The sequence below is a fragment of the Balaenoptera acutorostrata genome, chromosome 7 (assembly GCF_949987535.1).
Source record: "Balaenoptera acutorostrata chromosome 7, mBalAcu1.1, whole genome shotgun sequence".
Taxonomy (NCBI): Eukaryota; Metazoa; Chordata; class Mammalia; order Artiodactyla; family Balaenopteridae; genus Balaenoptera; species Balaenoptera acutorostrata.
The window spans coordinates 81,310,755-81,330,703 of NC_080070.1; the positions used below are offsets into that span (position 1 = coordinate 81,310,755).

The 19,949-nt window shown below is 33.8% G+C and overlaps 1 protein-coding gene across 2 annotated transcripts in view; it reads left to right on the forward strand.

The window, feature by feature from the left end:
• Nucleotides 1–19,949, forward strand: part of SEMA3A (semaphorin 3A) — a 495,018-nt gene that overhangs the window by 309,762 nt on the left and 165,307 nt on the right. For both annotated transcript variants that reach the window (XM_057550500.1, XM_007170273.2), the window contains 2 exons: nucleotides 12,488–12,645; nucleotides 17,081–17,143. In XM_057550500.1, coding sequence (XP_057406483.1) covers nucleotides 12,488–12,645; nucleotides 17,081–17,143 — 221 coding nt within the window. The remainder of the gene's footprint in view (nucleotides 1–12,487; nucleotides 12,646–17,080; nucleotides 17,144–19,949) is intronic.

Sequence of the window (19,949 nt, forward strand, 5' to 3'; positions counted from 1 at the left end):
TAAAAATGCATTGCTGCTTAGGGACACAGCCAAATACATAACCTCAATTTTTAAAGCAAGTTTTGTGAGGTGGAAGTACATAAGTTGCTATTTTCATAACAATTGATTAATTTGAATAGAAAGTTAAAATATGTGTCTTTGAAGAAATAAACATGTTCCAATTTTAAGTATATAAAATTACTTTCTATTATTTAATCCAAAGTTTAGTAATCACAATATTGTTATAAAGACACGATCGACAAAGATAATCTATTAACTATTTACATGCAAAGTAAACAAGTATCAGGAAAATGAAAGTATTAAGATACCAGTGACCTTAGATAATGTTAAAGGACTCTAGTTGCTCACATTGAACTACTCCGGAGGGTTTTATTAGGACTGAATAGCACTAACACACACTTTCTCTCCCTGCAGGTCTAAAGGCAGATTTTACCCCTGTTATTCTCTGCATTCAGGCATTAATGGGAGTGTCTCATTTTGAGTGTGTATTGTGGCCAGCAGGGATTAAAGGGAGATCATGTTTCGCTCTAAACAAGGTTTATTACTTATCATTCTAACATTGTTATTAGTGCTTTGTTTTGGGTTTTCTTTTGCTGTTTTTTTAAGAGGAAAACCACATTTCTTGATGAAGTATAGAAGGATGTTTAAAAAGAACTTAAGTTGGGTTTTTTTTTTTTTTGGCTACTCTTCATAAAGAGGTAAATCTGGTTCTGAATTAGATGTTTGTCTTGTGGGGATAAACGTCTGTGTGTCCTGTATTGGTCTAGAGAATCTTTAGTGTCTGCTGTCCTGTCCAGCCCAGAGATGTGCTTGATTTAATGGGCCCTGGGAGAGCAAGGATTTTCCACAAACAAGCTGGATTTTTAGCTTCATCCTAGGGAATCACTTAGTTGTCCTTTGGGCTCTTAAACCAAACCTGGCTCACATTATATTTAATTTCAATCCCAGAACAGTTCTAAACACGACCCAATCTTGGAACATATTTACAGTAGAATGTTTTTGGAAAAGAGAATAGAATAATTGTCTCATTTTCTGTATAAGGTACAATTCTTAAATTATTTTGTTTCTATACAAAATTAATTTTAGAAGTTGTACTATCAGATAACTTTACAAAAAAAATATTTTGGCATAGCAGAATATAGGAAAACTTAATTTTTCCCAAATTATCTACATAATAATCCTATTTACCCCCTTTTCATTTGTGTATATAGAAAAATTATAAAATGTCAATGAATTGTTATGAACTAATTTCATTAGGGCATCTGACTTCCATTGCTTAATTAGTTCTGAAATGTGTTCACTTCAAAATTAAATACATCATTAGGGGAAAAATACTTGTGGAGTTCCATCATAAATAGGATATTATTGTCACTAAGATTAGAATGTCCCCAGAACACATTGTGTGGTTTCATCGAGAGACTCTTTGAGTTCATTGGTTTTCAACACCATCCTCTCTCATCTCCCTCCTATCCCTCTGCAGGGAAATCTGATTCAAACAAAATCCTTTTATAAGTAAGCCTGAAGCTTTCATGATCAAAATGTATTCATTCTAATTATAGAGGTGGGACATGCCAAGTGAATGCCCTCCCTCCACCCATCCCCTAAAAAAGACAATTAAAAAAACATCTCAGGTGAACAACTTCTATTTTTCAACCGACAAACTTAAATTGCATTTGTTTGTGACACTCAGATACTATGTAGTTTAGAGAATGAAGAGACTAGGAGTAGTAAGGACAGCAGGATAAATTACGAGTTATCTAACCCATATGCACTATTATACATGATAAACATATCCATTTTATCCACCTAATCGGAAATCCATCTATTCATTCATTCAGTAAACATATAGTAAACACCTTTGTCAGCCAAATCTGGGGTTTAGGTAATTCCTACCCCCAGCCACACACAGCTGCCTCTTGGATTTGGTTACCTGATTTATCCTTGGGAATAGTCACATCATCTCCTGGACTTCCTTGTGACCTTCTCTCTCCCTCCCAACTCTAAGAATTAAATAGATTCTTGTCTCAGTTACAAAGGGACACCCACAAACACTGAATTACATATGTTCTCTAGTAAGTTCACGCTTGGACATACCAGTTTTTGTCAGTGAGTAAGCAGAACTTTTTTTGCTCCCATAAATGTGTTTTTGGGATGGAAATAATGGAAAAATACTGATTAAGTACTCAATTTATTTCTTCAATAAAAGATCATTTGCTCAGCATTAAGGCAATTCAAATAAATCATTCTTAAGCAGTTTTTAAAAAATTCTTATAGTGGGCATATGCAACAGATAATGGGTGACTAAGCGGTGTATAACTATTTAATTCTCCATATGTGAATATTTTACACAGTTTTGTTACTGGAGAAATGAAATACTCAATTTGTAAGTATCAGAATAACTTTGCTTTCTTTTAGTCATGTGGGGAAATGCTAGTTATTTGAAGAACACACTGAAACATATGCTGTGGTGTAGGTAAATGAAATGACCAAGACTGCCTGAAAAATCAAACTTTCAATTATATTAATCAGATAAGCATCCTTTTTTTATTCTTCGCTAATGATACAATGCTTACCACTCATAGGCATTTAATGCACACTTGCTGGTGAACTTGCTGGTGAACTGATTGATGATGGAAACCTGCCTGTAAAGGAGCCTTACAAATAAGACAAAAGACAGAATCTAGAAACAAATTTTAATCCTAGATCACTAGCCCATCACTTAAAGCACCAAATTAAACTGATTTGAATTGTAAAAGGAGTATCTACATTTCAATTCTAAATTTTTACTGACTAATCATCTTGCACAGAAATGAGTGATCAGTTATAATATATGTTTGTATTAATAATTTTTGTCCACATTGAAACATTTGATTTATGTAATAATGACATTTAAACTTTCATTGTTATTCTTCCAAGAAGTAAAAATTAACATTATGCATTAGTTACTTTGTAAATCGTTTCCAACTTTTTTTTTTGGTTATATGCTTGTGCCCTAAACTTACTGCCATCAGCGATCAGGCAGCAAAAATGAGGAGAAAAAATTAAAGTCATAATTTTTTAGAAATTTATTTAGAAAGAGCATTGAACTGAGAGCTAGGAGACCTGAATTTAAACCTGGCCTCTGCAACTGTTAATGGTAGAGTCACTCATGCTCTTTTGCAAATGGAGACAATCAGACTACAATCTAAAGATCCTTCTAGATCTCAAATTCACTAATTATCTAGTTAATCATTTCCTCTACAGATAATTAGACCCATATGCCACTGTGCTAACTTTATATCTAAAAGAACTAAACACATAGTCTAATGCCCATGCAGATAAATGGCATGCAATTAATGCATTTGTGTGTGTAATGGTCAAAGTGTGTGGGGCATCAGAGGAGGGAGTAATGCCTACTCATTCTCAAGGCTTTCATAGGAGAGATGGCTTCTAACTGTACCTTGAAGCATGAAAACATGGAAAATAAGCTAGAAGCAAGAGGGGGAAGGCTAGATTTAGAGAAGAGTAAACTGGCCATTTCTGATGGAATTGTGGGAACTTATAGAAATAGGCATAGAACAATGTAGCAGAGGAAGATTGGGGACTGTGACTTTTATGAGGGAGACTGAGCGAAGGTGATAGTGGTGGGTGTAGGTGCTTTTTTAAAAAATAAAAACATTACATTTTTGAAATTGGCTCTGGTCAATTTTTATAATAATGCCTTGAACAATATGTTAAAATTGAGAGGAAGATAGGGGACCAGTTAAACTATTGCTATAAACTATAGCAATAAACTCTTGCTATTGCAATAATTTCTGTGTTTAATGTTACTAAACAAAACTCTGAAAAACTTTATTCATATGATTATTATATATAAAATGACTATAGCAGTGCTTAGCACATAGAATTTTTAAAAATAGCAATTTTATAGCCACATTATAAATAATTTAGGGTTTGGATGGCATAATTTTATTGGTTATTTGCATGTAATATATAATTAGAAAATCTAGTCTATAATCTGACATATAATACATATCACAACATTTACTTATTCCTAGATGCTATTACATTTACTTTTTCTGAGTTTTTGCTGCATTTTCTTTAAAAAGGTGTTTCAAATACTATTTATTGAGACACTTGCTTCTATGTGCCAAGGCTAGGTATATACCAGGAAAAGGTTCTAGGACTAGGAATACAAATATAGGTAAAAGCAGCATATTTTAACTCTAGAAAGGGAGCCAAAAAGATAAAGTGGTGATTAACCTACATTATTACATGGTACTGTTTCACAAAGGAAGGCATGATATACTCTCCCTTAGAAGTCTGGAGAATTCACAGGAGGGGCTTAACCTGGATCCTGAAATCTGAGTAGGTTCACATGGTAAGTGAACACGGAAACCATTGGGAGGAGATAGACCACATTCTAAGCTGTGGTAAGTATAGATAGCAGGCCATTGAGGTAACTGGAAACAATTCTACCCATGCATGTGTGTGTGTGTAAATATACGTATTTATAAATCGTTATATATAGGTACATACACACGTACACACAATCTACTGGTGAACGAGCCCAAAAACGTGTGGAAAATACAAAGGGCTCAAATGATACGTTGGAAATTTCTAGGCAGGTTTTAGAGGCAAGTGATGTAATATCTGTGCTTTTAAGTTTGATCCATTCCTTGTTTGAATGAATATATTACTAAGAAGTTGTTATTGCTGTAGTTTCTTGAATGGGTGGGTGGCCTGTATCCTTAAACCTTGCAAGTTTCAGAATGTCTGATATTGCCTCTCTTTCTTGCTGGGTATAAACTTACTGAGTCACATATGTTTTCAATTGGGTATTTGCACAGATTCCTTTTTTGTTTTCTGGCAAATAATCTTGCTTTCAATAAGGATGAAGCCCACCTGATAACTTTCCTTCAATAGGTGACTGGGTTTTTATTCATGGATCCCAAATATATTCTTCCTTTATTTAGGAAGTTCCATAACTGATCCTCTGTAAGATTAGATTTTCCTGCAAGATGGTGATATTTCAGGCTGCAGATATGTTTATTTTTAGGTTTTATTTCCTATCTTTTATTCTTGTTGTCTTCCCAATCAATTTCATCTCTTTCAATGAAAATTTGATTTTGTTATTACTTAGTTTGGAACTTTGGCAACAAGACTCAATCCTCTCTTTTCTATGTCAATTCCTCTTTCCTGTGCTTTTCAATTGTGTTTTGGTCAACTTTTTATCTTCTTCTGACAGTGAGAGAGTGAGCTGGAGGAGTTCACTCTCTCACTGTTGGAGTATACAATTGTTGTTTTGACTTGAAAACAAGCTTCAAATTTTTTAATATATTCTAGGAAAATATATTCTTTATTCTTTCATATTTTGGTGATTGGTGTGTGTCTTGTGAAACTCCATCAAAGACACTGGAGTAGTCTGGTGTTCACACCTTCTACTCCTGCCTTCACTGTAGTTTACCTACAGTGATTTCCTTTAGTAGAAGGATAATGCACACACAATAAATATTGAGCATGTGTGTGTCATTAGAACAGTACTTGGCATATAAGTGTTTGTTATGATGTTGCTGCTGCTTTTGTACTTTAGCTGTACTTATGCTTTTTATGGACATTTTCCAGTAATTTTATAGCCATATAGACTCCTACAGCTTGTTTATGTAGTAAAGCATTTATGGATGGAAGGTTTGTGATTTGTTACATTTTAGTTACTAATTACATCATACCTGGGACATTTGTTTTGTAGAAAGGTTATTCTGGTGGCAGTGCATAACATGGCTTGTTGGTATAAACCTAGAAAGGAAGTTCTGTTAGAAGATAATTAGAATAATCAAGGGAAGAAATTATAAGGAATTGAACTGTGACAGTGACAGTGAGGATATAAACAAAAGCAAGTTACAGGAGAAATTATAGTGTTGAACAAAACTGAAGTGATGGAATGGGTCTCTGGATGATGAAGAGGCTCTGGTTTGTACAGTTCTTTGGATGAGTGATACTTGCAACTAATTTTAAAATGTACAGAAAAGTGTTGATGTAAATGGAAAAAAGAAAAGGGAGTGAGTTCTGATCAATTCCTGCAGACTCTGAGATATTTGTGCAATATGTAAATAGAGGTTACTAGTAAGCCTTTGTTTGGCTTTTGGGGGGAAAATCTGTCTTTGAAGACATACGTATGAGACATGTCAAAATACTGCTAGTGACGAAAGCCATAGTTGTGCATAAGATTATACACAGAGTTATTATTGTATAAAAAGACCAAGTACAGAGCAAATAAAATAATATAAATATTTAAGAAACTCTTAACTAAGGTGAATTATGTGATAGTGAGAGGTAACCAGACTTCTCAACAATCAGTTCTTAGCGTTCTCCAAAGTATATTCTTATATTTCTCGCTTTTCCTTTTCAATGATCATTTCTTAGTATTCTCAAAAATTCTACCTTCTTAGAGGTAGTGCAGAGGAGGACAGAGCCTGGCCTCTGGTGTCAGGAATTAGAATCTTGACTCTACATCTCACAAGCTTTATGACCTAGGATATTCCCAATATCTATCTGAGTCAATTTCTTCATGAGAAAAAATGGAAATGAAAATTTCCACCTCAAACTGTTGTTGTGGGCCTTACATAAATACACTAATAAATCATTCAGCAGTTTTTTTGGCACATAGTAGGCACTGAAAACTTATTTCCTTTGTATTTTCTCTTCTGTCTACTGGTTTTTCTTCATGTCCTCTTACACTTCCGTGGAAGAAGGTTAAAAAACTAGTCCTCGATGAACAAAATTAAGTCAGAAAAATAAGGTGAATTTTCCCACAGTATAACTTTATTAATCTCTAAAAATGATTCTTTATATGTGGTTTTTTGGTCCTTTGTAAAGTTTTTGCTGATTAAATAAAATTCCTTCTCCTCTTTGTATGAAATGATAATGATAGTAAATAGCACTTGTTTTGTTGTTTTGTTTTTATAGTGCAACCTTTCCTTTCAGCCCTTATTTTGTTTTTGGAAATTTAAATAATAATCTAGGAAGTGATGAAATACAGAATCTCAAAATTTTGGGACCTTGATGAACTTTCCAATATTTACAAATATCTAGATGTGATGATCATTTAGTCAAAATATTTTGATATCATATAGACCCAAACTTTGACTACTTTAAATAGGATCTTTGTTCTATGAAAAGGACAAAGTTCTAGTCATGGAAAAAGTACATAAGCCTAAAGCCATCAATGAATACAGGCAATTCATTAGAGTCCAGCAACTGGTGGGGTCTTATTACCTTTTATGCTATAAAACTTAGAGAAGGGAGGGTATTGAAGGGAGGGAGAAAGGAGGGAGGAGAGAAATAGAAATAGAAATGTCATGGAAGTCAGAAAGATAGAGAACAGGATGGCTATTGTTTGGATTTGAGGTCAAGTGTACAGCAGTTCTCTATCCAACTATAAAAAAGTCTAGTTCTGGGTGGTCTTGCATTCTAGAAAGCAGTATTCACTTTATTGCCTTTTTGAAATCTGATTTGATCATTGTAATGTAATCATCTGTATAAATCTGTGCTTATCCTAAAGATAATCAGGATACCACAGGAACTATACAACTTTCTTATATAGAGCTGAATCTACATATGTGATTTTGATGTAAATTTTGTCACCTTTTTTCTTTTCGTATATTAAATATACAAGAAGAGCATTAACTTATAAAATAATTTTTCAGTATCTTAAATAACGTACTGATAGTGACTGCTAACAATGTCTTTTCCTTTTTCTTTATTCAAATAGAGCTACATTAGAGATCCTGATGAATTCAGGGGGAAAAGGCAAATCTGAAAATTTATAAATAAATAAGTACAATGAAAATGACAATTGACTCATTAGAAAAAAATCACGGTTCTTCTCCCATGATTATTTGATAGGATATTCTGATTAAAGAACAGATCAATTAAAATTTCTTTTCTCCTTTTGCTGCATGATATTAGATTTAAAAAATCTATCAAATGGACTTTATTTGTGTCTTGAACTTAATAACATTCATAAGATTTTTTAGTATTGCATCACAAGAGAATGCAATCTATTTATAACTGAAAACAACGCTGCTTGAAATTATATGAATTGATTTTCCCTTCCAGAACATCTATACACTTATGCTTACTGTCTGCATTGTCTTATAGCCTGTCATAATAATAATGATGATAATAGGTAGCATTTATTGAACACAAACTATTTGCTTGGCCTTGTGACCACTTTATCTTTCATTTTGTCATTAAGCAAATTATAGAAACACTAAATCATTTGATGAATCTGGAATAAACAAAATGTCTGCTTAATTATCTTTCAAATTTAAGAATACATAGTTCATTAAGAGTGCTTGTCTGAAATGGCACTTTTGATTACAGTCCTACATTTACTTTTCTCTCTGGTTGACACAGCATGTAGAGGTTGAAGTAATGTCTCAACAAGGGAAAAACTGAATTGCACCCAAAAAGAATTAGTGCCTTTGTATGCTTTAGTCTACTAGGATTCACCAAAGTCAAGCTGATTCTATAGAAATTTAGGTTTTTCTAAAATAACATTTGTTGTTGTTTGACTAAATGTGAACATAGGCAAGATGTAAGGAAGTAGTGGAGTATTAAACATCTCATATTACTGAATATTAATTTTAGTTCCAATACCAATTTGTGTAATGGTAAGATTTACATAACAGAAGCTGAAAAGAAACACCTAAAATTCTTTGACTCTAAAGGAGTAAAGTCAAAGTTGAAGTTATTTAATATCAGTTGCAGCTGAACATGTCTACATATAGGGAAAATAAAATCATACATTTAAGTTAAAAATCATAAAGGAAAACAGAATATTTAAAAATGTGAAATCTAGACTTTGAGAAAAAAATCTCTGATTTTAACCTAGGTTTTTTCACCCTGAAAAGTGGTGAGATAATCTAAGCAATCCAGAATTTGCCCTGGCTCACTGCCAAGAAGGTCTCAAAAAGACTCCTCTCGCAGTTACAAAGCAATGTGTAAAGTCCCTGATACAGAGGAACATCTAAAGAAATTACAGCAAAAGGAATGATGAGGCAAAATTAAGTACATTTGAAAGGAATGTAGAACAGCTGCTAACCTGTACTCCAGGAAAAATTGCCTTTTTGTTTAATGAAATGATCCAGCAGTAACATTTTTTAAAGTGTAGTTTGTTTCTAGAGTGATGTCACACGTAAATGACTAAAGACTTTCTCTAAGTTGTCAGTACCTAGGAACCAATAATTCTCCCTGAACTCAAGCTGTAACATATTTTTCAATTGTATGAATATTTTCATTGTTTAAAATTGTGATATAGAAAGTCATTATTTTTGCTATTTAAAGTTCAGCATACAGAAATTGGCAAACAAAAAAGAATACTGTTCTTAATATGAGCATTACATTTAATATTAATGTAAATCAAGGAGCATAGTGCTCTTCTTATTTATCCCTTCACCATACAAAATTACTGATGTTAACAAGTCAGCACACTTGGTAAGATAGTAGAAAAGTACTTCTTTCATTCAGCTTCATCTGGACCCTAATTTCCTACTTGTAGTCAAGAAGATCAAACGTATTAATATTTAAGCTCTACTTATACAAACAGGTAATCTTTAACTGTTTATTATGCAAACTATTGCAGTAATTTTTTATGAATTATCTAATTTCACCTTCATAATAACTCTTGGGAGATTTATTATTAACCCCATCTTCCAGAACTTGAGACCCAGGTAGTGTAAGGAACTCATGCTAGTTTACACACCTAGTACGTACTGAGGTGGTGCTTGTGTTTTCACCTATAACTGTGACTCCGTGTTCTGTGGCTGTAGTAGTTGTCTTCCTGTAACTTCTTCCACGTTATGCTTAGAGCTCTCTTACATGGTTTCTATGCATTTCAAATTAAAATCAATCCTTGTGTCTCTTAAATGACCCTCCCAATGATTAATATCTCTATGTAATTTTCTTGGTTTAGACTCAGCTGGCTTTTCAAATTTTTTTAGTTTGCCTAGCTACCTGTAGTTTAGTCTCTCTGGTATTAGGGTAGAATTATAGAGTTTAGAATTGGAAAGAAGAGTGAAGGTTATCTAGTCTATTTGGTAAACAGATCTCTTTTTACAGCCATTCAGTCAATGCATGAATATATCCAGCGATACAGCCCCGGTCTCTGGTAATAGCCCTTTGCATCCTCACACAGCTCAGAGTGCCTGAAATATCAGTCTTACATTGACTCTCTGTAGCATTGATCCTTTACAGTCATTTCGTGAGAGGAATGACATTTACATTCAGATATCATGTGGTGGATTCTCTGTTCTTTCTCTCTGGAGACTAACAGTTCTCATTTATTTCTGATATGACTTGCATGAATGAAACTCCCTTGATCTATTTCTTCCTTCCCTCCTTCCTTCTATTCTTCCTTCCTTCCTTTTTTTTTTTTTTTTGTCAGAGGTAGAGGATAAGATAAGCCCAGTATTGTACCGTTTCTCATGAAGAAATTAGAAAAGCATCTTTTAACAATTTATTAACAATTAATTCTTGTAATTTTGTGTGTAAGATGGATAGGTAGGTAGGTAGATAGATAGATAGACAGGCAAGCATTCAATTTAATATTTATGACCTGGTAATATGGAAAAGAAACCATGTGAGTTGTGGATGATGAGCTATTAACTATATATCTCCTTACGTGAGGGAATGTTAATTCTGGTAGATAAGTCATTTATAGGAATGATTGTAATAATTGACAGTGTGATGCGGATTATGAGTAATTCAAGCAAAATATTACAAATAAATTAATTCTATGAGAATTCTTAGGGATTGCATTTGAACTAGCTTGGAAGAGTGATACTATTTTCTCTAGGTGGCATATAGTTGTAGGTGTCAGGAGCAATGGCAAAAAAGGCTAATAAGTGGATGACCACAGAGCATGTTTTCCTGGAGGGTTGTGGACGTGAGAAAGAGTACTGAGGTGGGGTCTTAAACGCAGATGGTGTTGATCTGACCTTTAAGGCTAATTTAAGGAGTTTGAACTTTATTCTCTATTAAAATAATATTTTTGATAAGATGGAAAAGGCAATAAGAGAAATAAAGCAGGCAACTTATCAAATGGCTAATGTCCTGGGATAGGGCTGGGACATTGAAGCGGAAAGGTCTTCCATTTCATCTTCCTCTCCTTGGAAGGCACATTCTACATTTTATGGAGGCTGATGAAAAGGTTCTACTATGTGTGCACGGTAAAAATCTGAATCATTGAGAGGCCCCTCAACATTTCTATCCCATGAGAGATGGGTTGTGGTGGTATATATATATATAAACCTATATATATATATATATATTGGTTCCTATATATATATATATATATATATATATATATATATATATATATATATATACCTAACTTCAATTGACGCAGATAAAGAAAACCTTTTTGGTGATGATCAACACTTAACTCTCTAGTGCAAAGGTGGACTTACTGTTACTTCTATCTGAAGATGTTTTTCTCACTTAAGATGTAGGTCTAAAAAAGTTCACAGCAAAAGCAAATTGGAAATCAATACAAACTGAAAAATTGGGGTCATATAGTAAAATTAATTTTTTTTTTTAATTTTATAGCTACTTTATTTATTTATTTATTTTTGGCTGTGTTGGGTCTTCGGTTCGTGCGAGGGCTTTCTCTAGTTGCGGCAAGCGGGGGCCACTCTTCATCGCGGTGCGGGGACCGCTCTTCATCGCGGTGCGCGGGCCTTTCACTATCGCGGCCCCTCCCGTCGCGGGGCACAGGCTCCAGACGCGCAGGCTCAGTAGTTGTGGCTCACGGGCCCAGCTGCTCCGTGGCATGTGGGATCTTCCCAGACCAGGGCTCGAACCCGTGTCCCCTGCATTAGCAGGCAGATTCTCAACCACTGCGCCACCAGGGAAGCCCCAGTAAAATTAATTTAATTCAGTGTTTTCATAAAAGCCTAACTCAGTTTATCTATTATATATGTCAGTTACAAAATATTACAAAGGATTTAGATGGTGGAGTTAATGATTTAATGGTCAAAAAGACGTAAATAAAAAGAGGCCTCAAACAACCTAGGAGGTTAAACAGTGTTTTCCCCACACTACCTCTGCTCTGTTGGCCCCTATGCTTATCCTTCTAGCAATGACTTGGAGCAAATGAAACCACTTAAACAAGTCTTAGTAAAGTTAAAGACATTTTGTATACAAAGTGACCATTCTAATCTATTACTACGTGCAGAGATTGCACCAGCCCAATTGTTTGGACAAGGTATTTCTCTCCTTTCTTCTGTAGGAGTGTGTGGTCTTGAGTATGAAATCAGCAAACTAATGGGAGTATAACTCCCACTTCAATGAAATGTAAAGAAGTCCTGTATATTTGTTAGTTCCATGAAGAATAACCTCTGATTGGTAACTACAGCAGGCAGTAGCCACATTACCATGTACCAATAGTCTGTGCTCATTTAGGACCTCACATTAACACCCAATGTCTTGCTTTGTTACCTTGCAGAAATGTTGGAATCCAACAATGTGATCACTTTCAATGGCTTGGCCAACAGCTCCAGTTATCATACCTTCCTTTTGGATGAGGAACGGAGTAGGCTGTATGTTGGAGCAAAGGATCACATATTTTCATTCAACCTGGTTAATATCAAGGATTTTCAAAAGGTATCTTTATTCTAATATATGTATTATAATTCTTTTGAAACAATTCAAGTTATATAGAATTTTCTAGCTATTTAACAGTGTGACAACTGAAAAAAATTGTTTAAATTATCTTTTCAGACACAAATAAAAATAATGCACTGATCTATCACAAATCAATGGATGCAGTAAACTGTCAAAATTATCAGGGAGGAAACTGTAGTATTTTCAGTGATCATTATAAGAAATACTAACTTTAGCTTATTCTTCCACAGATTTATCATTTTTCCTGCATAAAATTAAATACCTGAAGCATTATAGAAATATATCATAATTGATTTCATGTACTAGGTATATATATTTATATATAATTTACATATCTCTCTGTATTGCCAGCACATGCAGAGTTCATCAGTCATCATATACATGCCTCATCTGAATGTCGCCTGTGTTTGGAAAGTTTATTAGAACACAGGCACTCTCATTCATTTACATATTGTCTATATCTGCTTTCATTCTACAGTGGCAGAGCTGAGTAGTTGTGATAGAAATCATCTGGATCACAAAGTCTAAAATATTCACTATCTGGCCTTTTAAACAAAAAAGTTGGCCAAACCCTGATCACAAAGATCAGTTTTCAGTGTCAGGTTTTTGCAAACATGGACATTTAGACACTAGCCTTCTATCAGTATTTTTAATATACTTTATTGTGTTTCTGGCTTATTTAATTAATAAGCTATACAGTTTGGAAAATAAACATGGGTTGACAGATTAGTGGAAATTGTGCTACTGAGTCTATATGCTGTATTGTTAAGTCAAGCATTTTTTTTTTGTCGGTATTTCCTGTCAGTTCTCTGAGGAACAAAGATCTTTATGCAACAGCTTTCCCAAGAGTGGTAATATAACATGCTTTTTAGAGTGTATACACTTTAGTGTATGTATGTGTATATATATATATATATATACATATATATATATATATATATGTTAGTTTTGCTGCTGCTTAACACTCAGGGTTTTAAAGTCGTGTGCCTCAACTTCTTATAAACTGTAACATATTGGACAGTTATTTTTAAAAAGTAACAGAATTGTAAAAAGCTTTTTTTCTGGTTGGAGAATGTTGTTTTGGGATAAAGTGAAGATTTAATTTCAGGGCTGATTCGTATCTCTAATAGAGTATACCGCTAAACCTAAGACTTTTACTTTTCTTCTATTACTCAAACATTAAAATTCTGACTATATATTAAGAGATTTGATTCATAACATATAGTCAAATAAAATGGCAATGCCCTTAATGATATATTTTGGAATTAAGATATAACATTTAAAAATCACCTTGGATATTTCTTTTTTTGATTTTTCAATATATTAGATTTTGAAGCCTCCTCAGATTAACAATATCCCTAAGGTTATCTATTATCTAAGAAAACTGGTTATCTATTGTTTTTTCTGAAATGATAAAAATATTTATCTTAGCATCTTTTGTAAAGGTCAAAAAGTAAGCAAGTTTTTGTTGTTTTAGTGAAAGACAACCATCCTTTATAAAATGAATGAAAAATGTAAGATGATTAGGAAGACTACATATTTTAATAACAGGAGGTTATATCAGTACAAATTTTCAGTGTTTATAGAATTTTCATCATTTTATGAAATCCATATATATGAATATATGTATATACTTATTATATCTATGTATCTATGTATCTATAAATAGAAAATATTTGAGCACATCTCACCTCAGAATATATGTTTAATGTATTCAACATTTTTTCTGAATAAATATTCTTAATTTGGTTTATATATTCAGTTGGCTCTAAAATTGAAAAGAACTAAATTGTCATATAAACAACCTACTATTTTACAGGTAAGAAAAATCCTAGAGACATTTGTATGCCCAGGATGCATCACTTGTAATAAACATATACTGAAATAATGGGTTAAATAAAAGTTACGTGACTTGCCCAATGTCATAGTGTTCTTCTTATAGGCTCTTGATTCAAAACATTATTCTAATAATAGAAGACATATTTCTAATTTTAAAGCGTTCATTTCAACATATAATTTAATTTTAATTATATCACACTGTTTATAAGGGTAAATACAATTTACTTAAGGATTATATCTCTTTGTCTATATCGTCCGTTAATGCTCTTTTTACCCTATGTGTAATGTTATTCAACAACTTTTTCCTAAGCATCTACTACTGTGATAAACTCTATAGGGGGCACTAGGGTATGTCATCAATAATTCTTGAGGAACTTACAAGATAATACTAAAGATGTATGAGCATAAAGGTAAATACTAGGCCAATCCCTGTTAGAGACAAAAACACAGTCTCAGGTTTGAAAGGACCATGAAAAGATTCTTGGCCTTGGTAAAGGGCTCAGTCTCCTTAAGGCATAAATGCTTATTCGATAATGAGTAAGAGGAGCTACCATGGGTAGATGTATAGAAGCATAAAGAAGGGAAAGTCTAAAATAGATCATGAAGCACTCTGAATATTAGGGTAAGAAATTTAGGTACTGTTAACTGAGAAGCTTTTGAGCAAGAAGAAGAAATATCAACAGGTTAACAAATCTAACCAAAAGGCAGGAATTATTCTTCATGGAAATAGATGCTATTGGAAGGACAATTTATGTATTTGTTCCATTGACTTATAGTTATTCTTATTAAATTGCTTTCCAAAAGAGCACTTTCTACACGAGAATTTATTTTACTCATGCCAGATCTTTAAGCTAATTTTTTTTTACCCTGATCTTTAACAAGTTGAGAGTATACACCCCTCTAAATATGAGAGAATTTAGCGTGACTATTAGCGAAATTACTTTTTATTAATATTTGTCATAAGAGAGAAATCGCAAAATGAGGCCCATGTTGTGTCAATGCTGATAATCAAGAGCTAGGAGACTACGAGAAAACAACCTGCCCTTTTCAATTTAAAAAGTTATCTGTTTTAATAATCTGTGATTTTTCACAATCTAGCTGGAAAGCTGAATATGACAGTCAATAAATCTTAGCTCTTCTATATATTATTTTTGTGTCCCAGAGAAAATTTATATTTGATCCTCCTCCTGTGTGTGTTTTACTTTACATACACAGATACACATGAAAAGAAAAGTACCTGAAAAGGAAAAGAATACATAAATTAAGAGCTTCAAATGGTAAAAATAAATCCATGTCCAAAAATTTTTAGGGCTTTTTATTGTGACATGGACCTGAAATGCATTTGCCATGTCATCATAGGTTATTTCAGTATGTCCTAAATTCTTGTTTATAAATGTGTTATATTTTGCTTTTTAATTCCCTAGATTGACTATCACAGCCTTTGCCCAAGTTTATGACCATTTATACTGAATTATCTAGAGGTTCCCAAATGAATGATAATCAGTCATTTTGAGACTAAAAGCTTTCTAGCAGACATGGATGATTAACTGCCATCATCTCTGGATTTTTCTTTTACATATGACTTTTTTTTTTCCCTGAAATTAACTAATGTTACCAGAAAAGAAAGATGAATAAAAAAAAATTAAAATTGCTCTACCCCAGTACAGATAGGAGTCATGGGAATTGCTCAGGGGACTGGAAAATTTTATATTAAAATTTAGATGAGGGTATTTGAATTAATATTATTGAGGGAAATGCATCTACAGTCCTCTAAGCCATGAGTCATGCCTTGATTTATCTACCACTGTCACTTGATTTATCTACCACTGTCACTGTATTCAAACAATACAGGAACCTTTGGAAAGATGAAGACCAAATATCAGGGATGAAAATACAGTTATTACACAGTTAGTCTGAGTTTTGCCTACAGTGGGGAAGGTGATTTTTTTTTTTTAGAGCTATCTATTTGCTTCTTCATTTCCTCCTTTATCTCCTGAAATTATGTAGTGCTACTCTTACCTATTTTCCCTGTCCAAAAAAAAAAAAAAAAAATTCCTTTCTAAAATGGGTTTTTCTAACCCTATCAGTTGCTCATTCTAGCATGTCATGCTGAGATTTGAATTACAGAAATGGATCCAGAGCACCTGATGTTAAAATTTCAAAATCACTATTTTATTATAAAGACCAATTCATTTAGAAGACTGCAAGCCACATTCTATGCTTATTTCTATCTCTCTTCACTAGATTCTCACGTGGTCTCAAGATGATCTCCCTTTCCCAACCTGCCTTACAGTTCTTTCCATTGCACACTGCTTAAATCTACTGACTACATAAATCTGTGTTGCTCAACTTTCATTTATACAGCAAAGCCTAATGGGTAGACAGAGAGTGGAAGATGTTAAGTTCATGCCAATTAACTGATGCCACTGCAAAGTCTAAACTAAGAGGTTCCTGCCACATAATGCTTTATGGAACTTTCTTTATCTCAGTTGCTCCACTTGTTCTAACAGACTATAAGGTTGGATCTCTTAGAAAACTTAATTGGCAGAAAATAATGTTTCTTCTCTGCCCTTAGATTGTGTGGCCAGTGTCTTACACCAGAAGGGATGAATGCAAGTGGGCTGGAAAAGATATCCTGGTAAGTATCAATCTACTAAGTTATTTTAGTAATTGCATAAGGAATTTATTACTCTATCATAATTTTTGTTCAGTGTTATATTAAACACCATTCTTTGCTTCTGGACTTAGAAACAAATTAATGATATTTGATTTTGAATATTGACATTTTTATGTAAAGCATTGAAAATCTTATGTAAAGCAAGTGGGTAGAAAATGACAATACACCTGAATAAAGCAAAAATGTGTTCCTTTTGATGATTTATATACACAAAAGGTAATTAACAAAGTGCATTTTTAGCATATATACTTATACTCAATAAGTCAACTTATTTGTGCAGATTTGTTTTCACGTTAATTCCTCTTGAGTTCCTTTTGAATGAATTGAAATTTTTCTTCTTCTGAGTCATCATGATTAAATTCCCCTCCTTCTTTCCATTTCATTCTATTCCTTTTCTTTCTTTTTCTTTCTCCTTCTTTCCTTCTTACATTTCTTCTTTTTTCTCCTTCCTCCCTTAGAACTTCTCTCTTCCCTTCCCTCCTTCTTTCTCACATTCATGCACTCATTCCTTAAATAAATATGGATTGAGAAATGACTATGCAACAGACATTGTCCTGGGTACTACGGACAAAAGATGAGTGAATGGTAAGCAGTCCCTACAATGGTTTTACCACTGTTAGTAGGTAGAGGCCATTTTTCCTGAGGTAAACTTTGTCAGTAAAATTAAGTGGGCCGCTGGTTTGAAGTATAGCCAAGGATCTGCACAGATCATGAAAGTCGGTTATAATCATTTAAATCAATAAATTAACATGAATTCAGGATTTTAAATATAATTTGTATTATTTTATGTCTTACCAGATATTTTTGGATCCAAAACACAAGGAAATAAGTTTAAAAGTTTTGTCTCTATATTAGCATTTAGAAGAAATTTATTCTATGTGCATAAAGACATAAATCAGCTTGTATGTATGTATATAGACATATAGGTATTCTCAAGGGACAATCTGATTGATTGGTAGCAGCTGCCTAAGATGATGTATATGTTTAGAAGGATTTAGAAGTGAAATCGGAGTTCATGGAAAAGAATGTCTCAATCTGGTAGCAGTGTTGGCTACAGGTGAAGGCAGATAATGGAGCACAAAGCACAGGTATCTCCCATCCATGATTAATACATAACAGCAAACATGGGAAATTCATCCTTAAAAATTTCAATTTAAATATAGTGATTACAAGTCACATTAAACCATAGTACAGTAAACATTTTTCTGATTATGTGAAAGTGGACAAAAAATTCTGTTCTATCAAATTTCATACTACCCCAAGTTAATACATAGGTTGGGATGATTGAACAGGAGTAAATAGAAAGAAAAATGAAGTAGGAGTCCAAAGAAGTCAAGAATTTTATGTTGATTCCCCACTGACTCATTAATTTTACTTGAGCAAGTACCTTAACTTTTGGGGGGTTTTAGTATCTTATCCATTAAATGGGACATTACATATTTTGCAGTTGTGAGAGAGAAGTTCAATAGATTTTGTGAAAATTATTTAGAAGTAGGTAATATTGCATAAATGTAGGCAAGAAATATGACTGAATACACAAAAATTTATTAACATCAAAATGCTATATTTACCATTAACAAATTATGTTGAAAGACTTCAGTGTGATAATAACTAAGGATGGAGAGAAATGGAGGTTTTACCTGTATACAGCTGTGACTTTTAAAAACAGATTTTTTTTTTCTTTCTGTTAAAGTATAACAGGTGAAAACATGGAAACTTAGAATTACTGAGAATTCTATCCTGTGCCAAGTACTTTGATAATTTAAATAGTATTTTATATATGTAGTTTTAACAATAATTTTGTCAAGTGGGTATCATTACCACCGTTTTCTTAAGAAATATAATGATTCAGCATATTCATTCAGAATTGTTTCATTCAAAAATTTTGGAACATTTTGAGTACTATGCTAGAAGTCAAGATCAAAATTTTTGTGCCTCTGCTGAAGTTTTTGGTGTTGTGTGGCATGTATGGATTTGAACTTAGCTATTAACACACAGATAATAAGCAGTAGAGATTCAAATAGATACCTTACCTATTCTGGTCTTTTTAAGCGTGTGGATGTAATAATAACCAGCTCGTGACATTCTTGTAAGACTCAATCACAAATGAAATTATTACATAGACTGTAATGCATGATACAAAATTAACTATTAGTATATGTAACAGAGTTGCTTAGACAATTTCTAAGTGAAAACATCATTAATGAAATTTGTTTGGTCCTCTCTAATGAACATGACCACTGTAGTGTGGAACTGTTCTGAATTCAATTCCATCTGAACACTGAAGATAATAACCATATTTATCTGACAACTTATCTGGATTTTATAAAAAACACTGAGCCAAGTACTGAGCATATTTCAGTTTCTAAGATAGCAGATATTCTTTTGTGTTTGTGGTTTCCAAAATTCACCTCAGTACATTTCCCTTATCTTCTATGCCTCTCGCCTTGCCTCCCCTGCTCCTCTCCCTCTTCCTCCCCTCCCCTCCCCTCCCCTCCCCTCCCCTCCCCTCCCCTCCTCTCCCCTCCCCTCCCCTCCCCTCCCCTCCTCTCCCCTCCCCTCCCCTCCCCTCCCCTCCCCTCCTCTCCCCTCCCCTCCTCTCCCCTCCCCTCCCCTTCCCTTCCCTTCCCTTCCCTCCTCTCCCCTCCCCTCCCCTTCCCTTCCCGCCTCTCCCCTCCCCTCCCCTTCCCTTCCCTCCTCTCCCCTCCCCTCCCCTTCCCTTCCCTCCTCTCCCCTCCCCTTCCCTTCCCTCCTCTCCCCTCCCCTC